Consider the following 12,331-nt stretch of genomic DNA (forward strand, 5'->3'; position numbering starts at 1 on the left):
CGGTTGGGGTCCAGGTTCCTCGAACAGGGTAATAAGCAGGGCCCCTTAGGTAGGGTGCACGATGGACTTGTTGGAATCTCACATGTCACTCTGTAGCCTTTAAATACATTTTCAGTGGTTTCGCTTCCAAAGTTTTCAGTCCAACCATAGAAATATTTAAAGTTACACAGAACATTAGATGACCTTGAGGAGTAAGGAGAAATGAATGCTCTTGAGTTCCAAGGGTGCCTCTTTCATCTCCTGACTACTTGGACCAGGTGACAGAATTGAGGTTAGTTTCCTCAGGCGTAAAAAGAGGGCAACAGTATTCAGTTTCTGGTACGACTGGAGAGATTCAGAAATAACACGAGGCATGGTTCCATGCCGGACATAGAAATAGGAGATACCGTTATAATTTATCTAATTACTTCCCCTAAAATCCTAATCTAATAATGCTTGTGACTTGTTAATTTGTTGATGAAAACTGAGTGTTAAGTGCTTTTAACCACAAACAGCGGGCGGCACGTTTGGCGTCAGTTGTGAAGCTTGTGCACTGGGAGAGAACCCCCCCAGGGAAGAGGAAGCCGGGAAGGACCTGTGAGGCGAGCACTGCCAGGGCATGGTTACCTGTTATAAGGTGTGGAGAAGGTTGCCAGCACGACATCGCGCCCATTGATACGAATCACGTCCGTGACCGCCTGGAGTATGTTAAAATAAAAATGAGAGTCTCCAGGAACTGAGCAGTTGAGGCGAGCCTTCAGGAAAGACGTCCACTGTTTCTCCAGGACTCTCTGAGACCCTCCCATGTCATTTTTACACACCTGAGCCACTCTCGGAAAGACTACCTGCAGAGGAAACACACCGGGGACAATCAGATGCACGGAATGTGGTGAGATTGTGGTGGAATTTGCCTTTCTTCGAAAACAGAAACACAACAAGGTGCTTAATTTAATCCCATTTTTCTAAAATTAGTAGCAAAAAAAAAAAAAAAGGCGGGGGTGGGGAGACTCATTGGAACAGTATGTTTTGAAAGATAAGGCTGTGGTATTTAATACAGAGCCACAAATCCTTCAGGGGATCAGCTCCCAGCCAGATAAACTCATTTCCATACAGACTGCTTAGCTTTTTATTTCCTCAAACAAAAGCATACTTTGGAGGCGTCTTCTCTGCCATCCTCAATGGCTGCCTTGGGGCTCTCTCAGGCTTCCCATTCCTCCAACCCTGCCAGCCGCTGGGCACTGACTTTGTGCCCTCCAGCTTTCGGACTGCGACCCACCCTGTGATAGAGGTAACTGGAGTGGACATTCAGTAAGCGCTCTGCTGTTTTTTGCAATAAAGACAATCAACACTCTCAGTTTGCTTAAAGGTGCTGGATATTTACTCGCCTCCTATGGAACAGCTCCGTTAAAAAGAAAATTTAAAAAAAAGAACAAAAAACGATGAGTACACCAGGAAACCACCTCTCCAGACGCTTGAGACTTAGTATGAAGTCAACCAAACAAACATCAGTCGGTTGCATTTTCAGTAGAGGCGGTTCAGAGATTCCCTGTGATCTGGGACTGTGCTGAAAAAGGCTCCCAGGGCCCCGAGGCAGAACTGTGTTTGTTGCCACCAGTCTTGGGCTGAGTCTTGTCAAAATGATGACCTTGAGCTTAGATTTCTGGTTCTTCTTTCAAGGTCATTCATCACAACATTGGGGCGAGTGAGAATTCAACCCTCCTTACCTTTCCCATGGTGTTGTACTCCACAGCTATTTCCCTGAAGAAGAAGTAGATGTAGTCTCCATAATCCACTGCTTGGACAAAGTATGGCTCTATGGGCAAATGGCATTTTAATTGGGGACATGTCACACAGAGTTAAAAGAACTTCAAATCAGTTGCAACCAGAGACATGGCATTAATTAAAAGTGTAGGGCCATTAGCTGTGGGGTTAACGTGAACCATTTCTAATGACCACACATGCAAGTGCTGGTGAACCAGGAGGCACTCAAGCCTACCAATTCTATCTTTCAGAAGTGGTTGCAATGAACAATGAAGAATAAATGAATTTTCATATGTCTCTAATTTTATTTTCCACAAAAATCCCTGCATCCAGAAGGGATGCACCTCTCTTTGTGAACCCTGATTCATAAAGGGTCGTGAATAGCTTTTTTCCTGCTCCCCACCACCTCCAGTCCCTTCCATGAATGAAATATTCAGTTCCTTTCACGTTAGACTCTGAAATGAGAGCTCGAGGCAGGAAAGATGAATGTACTGTATTCTGTTGTAGTGACATTGGTTGTTGTGTTAATACTCCTGAAACTCAGGGTAAGTGAAAGACGGAGGTAAAGAAATCAGTTGGGGCAAAAGATGGCATTTCCACCTTCCTGTCTGTCAGAAGCCATTACTAAAATGAAACTACAGTCTGGTCTGTCCAGGCTCTAAATCTCCCTTAAGCTACGTATCTCCACCCCCACCCCCACCCCTCTCTTCTCTTAATTATTTGTTCACCTTTCAACCATTTGGAATCATGCTTGACGGTCCGTAGGGTTGGGCTGTCTCCAAGACTCCGGTAAATGACTGCATCGATGGCAAGGAAGTCAGTCACTGTGGCTGAGTATAGTTTTCCATCTTAGAAGAAACAGAAAAGAGGTGAGTAGGGTGGGAACAAGGCGGTGGGTTTGGGGGGAATAATAGAGACATCCCCTGGACGGCTTTCCTACATCAGGCAAATGAGATAGGACAACTGGGAAAAATCCAAGAGTCGCTGGGAAAATACTTGGCCCGCATTCCTAACCATTTTAAATTAGGATCTTGAGAGATGAAACATTTTTCATTTTTAAATTGCATGGCAATTTCTGAGCAGCAGCAGCAGCAACAGCTCAGGGAACAGGGCAAATGAAAAATGTTGTTTGCTTCACTTGATGAGATGGACCTTGGCTGGAATCTCAAGGCTGAGGGCCCCTGGATGCTGTTGCTGCCACCACGCCGTGGCCCGCTGGATTAGGTGGGAGCCCGGGGAAAGAGAGAAACTGACAGTATCACCAGAAATGTGAAATATGAGAAGTGATGGGGAGCCCTTAGCCTGGGCAGGTGCGGGGAGTCAGAGAGAGGGGTTTCAGAAGCAAAAAGAAGTGGCTGAATTGCGACTTCGATCATGAGACTCGCTGCTTCTCTTTACTTCAGTCACGAGAGCCAAGGAGCCCTGCCTGTGGAGCTTCAAGAAGAGATGCTTACTTCAGTGTTTCAAAGTCCTAAACCGAAAACATTCTGACACTGAAGATGCCAAAGCAAGGAAAAAAGGGGAAGGGATGCCCCAGTTCAGCCTGGCCTTTGTTTGAGAACTCATGGCTTTTGGGGGATGCGCTTTAAAGGTCTATCCAAGGCAGAAGAGCATGAGGAAAGTTGAAGATTAATCCCTAGTGCTTTTGGTTCTCTTCCTGGATTCATAAACATGCTGTGTACAAATAATCCAGTAGGATCATGTGGAATAGTAAAATCTACGCAAGTTGTGAGACAGAAACAGTAATTACGTTCAAAATAAAAAAGTCCTTCCATGGTTCATTTTTAGTGGATGCCCTCATCGGCTGTGTGTCCACGTGGCTTACATACATGGCAGCACCGTTTCAGCTCTCCCGCTGGTGGGATAAGCATCACGTTTTTTTAGAAAAGTTTATCCCAGCACATCTTAGCAAAGTTCTCGATGTCTCCTTTTGGTCTAAAAATAACTGAAATTTGCTGAGGTTGGAGGTAGAGCTGTCTTGAACATCTGCATCGTTAACAGCCGTCTATCAATAACGTGCTGACTGGTTAGATCGGACCTGCAGATGGCAAACCTAGCTATTGATAAGCACATGTCTACAAAAATCACAGCTTTTCTTCAAGAATCCATCAGAGCCCCAGGTCATGCGGGTATGCCAGGTAGTGGGGGACAGCGTGTATGCAGCCACGTGTGTTTGTTTATGTGTGTATTTTCTCTCCACTTTCCGTTATGCTTTCAGTTTTCCATTCAACATTGGCTGTCTCACCAGAACTTTTACTTATAACACAGAGCACTGTTCTGCCCCTCTTGCTAAGATGACAACCATTTTCCTTGCAACAAGGATCTTCTATTAATAAGGGCTGAGCTTTCATGAGATTTCCAACAGTCCAATGAAAAGCTCCCCAGGTATGCTTGTCGGGGAGTAGGAGGGGTATTTGGAGTGTTGCCTATTGCTCACAGGGCTTGCTCCATGGGGTCCTGGAAGGTTCCTGGAAGGCTGGCGACCTTAGCCACTCCTCTGATGCTCCCACCCCCTTTGGTTGACAGTTAACTTCTATATGGCGGCCCACATCCTCCAGGGGCCCAGCAGGTTCAAGTGTCAGGAAGGGGCTGTAGCAGAAGTTACGCACCTGGGTACTCTTTGCTCTGGCTTTGCTCCTGCCCGTGCTGACTGATGGGTTTACAAGACTCTTCTACAGTGTCGCATTTCCCCCTGATACTGTGCGCTACTATTGGGGAAAAAGCCTGAGGAGGCCTTCTTGGCACAAGTCATTTCCCCACCCTGGGACTGCAGCCTGAGGCTCACAAGCACGCGGCACGGAGGATGAGGTTCAGGGAGCTGAGCTTATTTCATAATGGAAGCCCTAAAGTTTCCCATCGAGCTGGGATGTGCCAGTTTTGAGCTGTTGTGATGGAAATTACAGCTAACTGCTTTATTACATGCTATAACCACCACTATTATACCAACACTTCTCCCCGCACCCACCTTCGCGCAGCTGGCAATGAATTACTAAATAAATTCCTAATTAAAACACACACACACACACACACACACACACACACATGCATAAGAATCCCAATCTGAAGATAACGGCTTAGTTGCTGCTGCTTTCTACCCTTGGCAGGGGAGGCAAGGGGAGAGGATGATGAATATGCATCCCCCCCATTATCTTTCCATCAGAGAGAAGCACACACCCTAATCAGGTCAGTGGTATTTGAGGTGTCTGCTGGAAACTTGTGGGCTTATGGACTCCTGCTTGGACATCTTCCTGCAGCTTTACCTTGTCTCCTCCCTTTCCCCTTCTATGTGTGGACAAGAACACACGTGTCTGTGAGAGCAGTCCCTCCTTCTCCAAGGAAGAATTGAAAGAGCAGAGACATGAAAAGGCCCTGTGTCCCAGATCATGACACTGAGCCACTGAATCATACCAGCCCCAAAGTCTGTCCCACCTTGAATAATCGATCTACATTGGCCATTCAAGGGGGAATCTTTGATTATTTGAACCCAAACATGCCCTACTCAATGTGTCAACACACTGAGTGTGAAGCCGTGATCCTTTCCTGAGGCACACAGGCATGGGGTGGTGGACACTCCTTGTACGAAGCAGAAGTACAATTTCCATGTGAATTTCAAATGGAAGAGATGCTATTAATTACAGTATTCCCCAGAGAATCAGAGGACAGCCATGACTGCACGAATCCTCCAGGGGACCTGCAGAGACAGGCATGTGAGAGCAGATGCAACGAGAGGAAATCATGTCGTTTACCTGCAAACAGTGCGACGTTGGCATGTTTGGCATCATATGGGCATCTGGCCATTCCACTGAATTCATCTCCAGAAGGTTCCAGAGTATCCATCTAAACGAAATAATGGGACTTCATTAGGAACCAACAGTAGTCAGAGCAACAAATACCTATAAGTCACTTAATACTCGAACTCATTCGTACACATAGTGCAAAGGATCCTCAGATCCCCTGAGATAAGTCTGTTGGTTTCAGGTTTGGAAACAGCTTCAGAGAGATGAACTCACTTGTCTGAGGTTCTGCAGCTAGGAGAGCCAGAGACTCAGTCATGTTTCCTTGATTCTTAACTGTTAAGAGTCAATAGCTTCCTGTATCCTTTAGAAACGGCCTAGAAATAAGTGTCTTTTCCTTGGAAAAGGAATTTTTAAGGCAATTTTTAAGGGGGAAAAAAAAAACCCCAAAAAACTTCCTCCTTTCCTCCCCTACTGCCTCTGAATTAAATGTTGAGTCATAAACTCTAGAGAATGATCTCAGTCTTTGGTTTTGTTTTGCCTGAGGAGCCCTGCCTTTGTGGGTTAAATCCCAGTAGAAGACACTGGAATTCTTCCTTTGGCTAGCTGGCAGAAGAGGGTGGTGTCAGGAGAGGCACAGAAATGTTGATGCAAGTGGAGCTCTGGTTGGCCCTTTGCACCAACTTCAGAAACCTGTCCCACCCTCCAGTCGTGTAGATGAGAAGGAAAGGTCCAGAAGATGAGGGGCTCACACAAGTCAGCGGCAGTCAGGAGTGGGGCTGCCGTTTGACACCCACATGTGTGCTCACCCCAGGCCTTGTCCCTGCACACAGAGGGTTCTCACGGGTCTGTCAGTGAGTTTTGTTTGGCCCTCTTAGTATGGAAAGAAAGAAGTGGGGGAGGGGAGGGAGAGAGAGAAAGAGGAGAAGAGGAAAGAAAAAAGAAAAACTGAGCTCTATTTTAAAACAAGGAGATTGTAAATGAAATCCGATTTCTTATTTTTGAGCAAGTGGAAAAGTCACCTCAAGCCTTTCTTACCCAAGTGGCAGCAACCAGCTGACGAAAATGGCAGGGGGCCGTTACTTCTCTTACAGCTGGTTGCTGCCACTTGGGTAAGAGAAGTAACGGCCTCCCCTCCCTGCCATTTTCGTCCAACAGGCCCATAGACCTCAGCACCAAGGCCTCTTTGCCCACCGAATGTGAGCACGCCCTGCTTGTCTTGCTTCTGCAAGTTACCCACCTAGCTTCCTAGGGTTTGTGGGTATGCTAAAGCCTCACCGAATTCTATTTCCCTTTCCTCCACATCACACAGAACTCCATTTCCCACCCTCTCTTGCAGTTAGGTGTGCTCAGAGAATGAGCTCTGGCCAATAGAATGTGGGCGGGGGGAGGCTGTGTGCCCCCTCTAGGTCTTGCCTCTATAAACCTTCCAGTGTCCTCCACGCCAGGTCTCTGTATTCCGCCCTGCTAGATACAAAGGATCCAGTCCAGAATCCCAAGATCCTAGGAGATGGCTGAAGTAGGAGCAGGATGAAGTTGAGCCTTCTGCATAACCTAGTGGAGCAGAGCCTCCGTCATTGACAGAGCAGGAGAGAAAGTTTTCCGGGCCAGCCCCTGGCCTCTGTCAGATGGGTTGGCGCACCTTGGCCAGTGATTTGGTGGTCTCTGCCTCCTGCCCTGTGGTCTTTCTCCTGACACTGTGGGATCTCCCTAACATTTATAGCTCAGTACCAGATTCCGCACAGTTATCTCCTCCACATCGTTATTGTTTTTATAACCCTCTGTGGCTCAGTCTTCTTTCTGTAGTGGGAGGTATCTTGTTTACCTCTGGTGGTTGCTTGGTTTGACTACAGGGCCACAGAAACAGAGCTGGGAGAAGAGAAGCCTGAGACAGCGCAAGTGCCCAGGGACGACCCGCTGAAAGGCACTGAGTCGGGAACCCTTAAATCACGGTATATGGACTCGTGCGGGAGGAGTGAGGTGCTTCCTGAGCAGCTGGGAGTGGTGTCCAGTTGTGTTTTTTGCCCTCAAGCCCCAGGAAACTGTTTCAGGGAGATAGTAGAAGTTCTGTCTTCTCAACTGCTTCAAAATAGCTCCTATTAAAGCCCGTCCTATCTGCTCAAACTCGTTCACAATCCCAAAAGCAGTTGTAGTAAAAACACATATTTTTAGGGGAAAGATGTTCAGGTGAGATATCCTTTAAATGTACTCTTCTCCCCTCAGCACACTTATGAAAGGTTTGGTTTTTAAAAATTAAAAAAATTTTTTTTATCCCAATAATAACATCGTGTTGAACTGTGACAGACTTTGTGGTCTGCGGGTCTGGCAAGCATCCAGAAGTAATGCTTAGTCCACAGTGATGCACTGGCCCCCACCCATGCGTGCTGTAATCCTGGCAATGGGGAGACCGTAGACAAGGGGGGATTTATGTTATTAAGTGTGCCTACTTCTAAAAAAAAAAAAAAAAAGGGAGTCATAGCTATAGCAAGGCAAAGGCAAGAAGCAGTGAAGTATTAATGTTTCGGTTTGTGAGTCTGGAAAGGTCCAGAGACAAAAAAACAATGCCATGGTGAAATCCTCTTTCCATGAAGTTAGAACTAATCCTTGTTGTAGTCTCCAAATCTTAGACTTAACAGTAGCCCCTGCAAATTAAATCACCATAGGGTACAGGTAATTATACTAAGAGCCAGCCTGACTTCCTGCACAAGTTGAAGAGGTTTAGAGAGCAGGAGGGAAAAGACATGGAGTATAGTTTTGGGTTTATAGTGGGTGGCCTGCGGAGTGTTTCCCCAGGTAATCTTATTTGGGGCCTGTAATCTTTCTGATACATTCGGCTTACTTCTGTTTTAAAACTGTGCAAACTGGGGCATAGTGCAGAGGTGGAGACCAAAAATTTGTCACTGTCCTGCTTCAAGTTAGTATGATCCACTTGATGCCTCTGTGCTAAGAGACTTGGGTTTGGGATTTTGGCGGGGGAGGGGGGAAAGATGGGCCGTTGTTTTTGCTTTGAACCTGTAAAAGGTGCTTAAGAGAGTCTGTCTATTCATAAAAGGTGCTTAAGAGAGTCTGTCCATTCATAAAAGGTGCTTAAGAGAGTCTGTCCATTCTTCCTGCAGCCAAGTACATTCTTGTCTTCTACCGTCAACAAAGCTTGCTGTGCCCTGAGTCTGAAAACATACTTCTTTGAGCACTGCCAAGGCAGACAGAACTGTGCGGGAAGAGTGTCCCATGTGTGGTGTCTGAGAGGCCCAGGCTTCTGAACGGGTCCCAGCAGGTGTGGCTAGAACAAGGGAGAGGTGACGGTCTCGCCACAGGTGAGGCGTCCCGGGAAACAGAACATGTGTGGGGAGAATGAGCGAGACCACTTCTGGTCTGTGTGTCACAGTGCCAAGAAAACCTGTCATTTGTCATAAAAGATAGCTTTCCAGCTAGGGAATTGCTTGGGAATTGTGAAGAGCATTAATCTTAATGAGTCCTAAACAATGACAAACGGGGACGGAATATTAAGTGGGAGAATGAGAGTCAGAATGTCAGCTGTCACTGGCTAGAGGAAATGTTTGCACTCACTGCCTGCTGCAGACCGAATGGGTCCTGTTGTTATTAGAAAGTTTGCTATTTTAGGACAGTGTTTTTTACATTAATTTAGATTTTTCTGAATTATCACTTACCTTACCTTGCCACTGAATGTTTTTAGTGGGTCCCCTACATTTTGTGCCTGGGGTGAATGCCTCCCTTGCCTCACCCTAATCGTGCCCCTGCAGGTGCCCATTTCCAAGTGTCAGATGGAAGTTGAGCATGAGGTTAATAAGACAGACCCTCCCTCTGATGTCTGTGTGAAGGCTGAGGGTCTTTTTTTCCCCCTAATTTTAAAAAATGATTTTATTTATTTATTTGACAGAGAGAGAGATCACAAGTAGGCAGAGAGGCAGGTAGAGGGGGGTGGGGGGAAGCAGGCTCCCTGCTGAGCAGAGAGCTGGATACGGGGCTCAGTCCCAGGACCCTGAGACCATGACCTGAGCCACCCAGGTGCCTGCCCAGGCTGATGGTCTTTTAAAACTGTCCCACGAGGGGCGCCTGGGTGGCTCAGTGGGTTAAAGCCTCTGCCTTCGGCTCAGGTCATGATCCCAGGGTCCTGGGATTGAGCCCCGCATCGGGCTTTCTGCTCAGCGGGGAGCCTGCTTCCTCCTCTCTCTCTCTGCCTGCCTTTCTGCCTACTTGTGATCTCTGTCAAATAAATAAATAAAATATTAAAAAAAAAAAAAAACAAAAAAAACTGTCCCACGAAACGTTGCTTTGGATATCAACCCATCATTTCTCTTTGCATTCTTTACACCCTGGGGCTTCACTTTATGCCGGTGATACCCAAATGTGTATTTCTCTCCATGTCTCTTCCTAAATTAAGGCTCACCCATCTGTCTTCTTGTTAGCTCTTCCTGTTCACATCTCCCAGGCAGTGCCATCCACGGGGCTGGGCGTCCTGAGTGGGAACCCAAGCCCCACCTTCTGACAACCTGCTCCCAGCCCCAGTGCTCTTTTGCTCTTCCTCCCGGTTGCAGTGCGGGCAGCTCCATCCGTCCACTTCCCCAGGAGCGAGCACAGCAGTCATTCTTACCCCCTCTCTCTCCTTATCCTGGGCTGCTTATCCGTTGTGACGTCTTACTGGTTTTTGTCCCTTGAGAGTTCCCGAATCTGTTCTCCCTTCGTCCCTAGGGGGCACCTGCCTCTCCAGTCTCTGCTGGTACTACTTGTCGCTTCAGAGTCCAGCACTTAGACCCACAGGAAGTTTCTCAAGCTCAACAGGCTGTTTCTTACTCAGTGCCTTTGTTCCTGCCATTCCCCCTGCCTGGAATGTCCTCCTCTCTTCCTTTGGCTAAGGTCTACTTTAAAACAAAGGTTAGACGCCGCAGTCCCTGTTACCCCACACAAGTGAACAGAGCACGCATTGGGAGGCACTGGGTCAGGCTCTGGACGGTCGTGGAGCTTGAGGGTGTCTCCCGGGCTGGGTGCATTCATGTTCCCTATGTGAGAATAGCTGCGGGGAGCATCTCCAGAGTGGGGCCATCTGCCCCCTTCTGGAAGCCTTCTCTGATTCTCCACCTCAGGCTAAGGTGAGCACCTTTCCGTTGTCCTTCCATAATGCTCTGCCCCTCATGGAATTATAGTTGTCTTCTTCCTGTGTGGCTTCCCTAAGGATGGAGGCCCCCTCTTTGTTTTTACGGCCTCAGTGCCTGGCCACACGAGGAACACAGTACATGTGTGCGGGAAGAAGGGCCGCAGCGGGAAGGACGGGCAAAGGGGGAGAACAGATGTGGGGCTGCTTCAGCAGCGCCTCCGTCTGCCGCTCAGAACTAACTTGATCTGATAATGCTCCAAGACTTAATTTTGCTTTCCCTTGCATAAAGGCCACAGTGATGAGTACTAAATGGAATTAAACTTCTGCATTCTTAGAAGTCTCTCCTAGAAGAAAGCCCACAGTTTGCACTGGTGTGTGTTTGAGATACCTCTTAAAATAGGAATCACTCACAACCTAAGTGTGTTTTTGTGCTCAGAGAGGAAGGTGAGGTGGGAGGGAGAAGGTGGGAGGGAGAGAGAGTAAGTCCACATGGTGTACATGCAAAAGTCTGTTGGCACTCTGAACAATGAAGAATAGGGTCTTAGAGAAACGAACTTTGCTGGGAAGGCTCCTTAAAGATGTGTCAGTCAGTCCTGCACAAACAGGAAGCTTAGGAGCCTGCTCAGAATCACTCATGTGGAGCAGTACATTAAGTCCAGTGGGTGAGAGGAACCCACATGGTATTGAATTACCCCTCTTAGGTCGCTGCAGGTACACTCACAGTAAATCACGGAATACCTCCGGCCCGTGTGGTTCTAGCAGACAAAACCGCACTTACCTTATAGTTTCTGCAGGAAGGGTTGAAGGCATTCGTTCCACAGACAAACAAAGTATCATCGTTTTTCTTTAGAAGAACTTTAATAAAGTTGTGACACTCATCCTGAAAAATAATTCAAACTCTTTTGTGTTCTGTCTGGCCAACAGAGAAATCCATCCTTCACCATCTCCCACCATCTGCTGATGGTAGGATTAAAGAGTTCCCCTGTTAAGAATTCGAGCTCCTCCTCATGTTTAACCAAAAAATGACGTGGACAACAACGGCTTCTTTTTTTTTTTTTAAACATTAACTAAAAGCACAGGGTAGAGAGAACGAGCGTGCAAGTGCCAACCTCCCACTGTATTAATTTTAATGCCAGATGTCCCAAGGTCCCTTGCTGGGCAAGGCTCCTGGCTGAAGTGTGTTTTTATGCTGTTCTGGGACTCAAGGTACAAACCCCTGTCTGTCTGCGCAGCTCTGTTCTGAGCTCTTCCTCACCCTCCCCAAGGACTCAGGTCTGTGCGGTGGGCTACTGGCCAGTGCGCTCAGAAGAGCTGGGGCAGCGGGCTTGGTGTCCATAATCCCTGGTGCCCCTAAGTAGTTCATGATGCAGCCCTAGCAGCTGCTGTAATATTTCATCACATTAAAAGCAAACTGTTTTTGCAAATTAAAGCCTTCAATAAGTTGATGGAAAAAGCAATTACTGGGGGAAAAGGGACTAGCATGATCCATTCCACATCACGGTCTACGGCTGGAGATAACCGTCAAAAACTTAACCCAAAGTGGCAGCTGCAGGAGGAATGAAAATTGCCTACCTTATGTTTTCCCTTCATTCTGCATGTGTCTACATCAGCCTGTCTAGATTTCCATGTCAGTTTCTGCAGGGATCAAGAAAGAAATCAATTAGAGCCTAGAGGTTGTTGCATTTGATTTTAGAAGTAAGAGTTCCCTTGGGGAGATGGTGGCTGAACATATATTTATTGAAAG

General features: G+C 47.1%; 1 protein-coding gene across 4 annotated transcripts in view; it reads right to left on the reverse strand.

Moving 5' to 3' along the window:
• Window positions 1-12,331, reverse strand: part of SEMA6A (semaphorin 6A) — a 127,242-nt gene that overhangs the window by 42,150 nt on the left and 72,761 nt on the right. For all 4 annotated transcript variants that reach the window (XM_032335407.1, XM_032335409.1, XM_032335408.1 and 1 more), the window contains 6 exons: window positions 12,160-12,222; window positions 11,366-11,467; window positions 5,487-5,577; window positions 2,469-2,588; window positions 1,704-1,792; window positions 607-824 (listed from right to left, as the gene is read on the reverse strand). In XM_032335407.1, the coding sequence (XP_032191298.1) occupies window positions 607-824; window positions 1,704-1,792; window positions 2,469-2,588; window positions 5,487-5,577; window positions 11,366-11,467; window positions 12,160-12,222 (683 nt within the window). The remainder of the gene's footprint in view (window positions 1-606; window positions 825-1,703; window positions 1,793-2,468; window positions 2,589-5,486; window positions 5,578-11,365; window positions 11,468-12,159; window positions 12,223-12,331) is intronic.

The sequence above is a fragment of the Mustela erminea genome, chromosome 3 (assembly GCF_009829155.1).
Source record: "Mustela erminea isolate mMusErm1 chromosome 3, mMusErm1.Pri, whole genome shotgun sequence".
Taxonomy (NCBI): domain Eukaryota; kingdom Metazoa; phylum Chordata; class Mammalia; order Carnivora; family Mustelidae; genus Mustela; species Mustela erminea.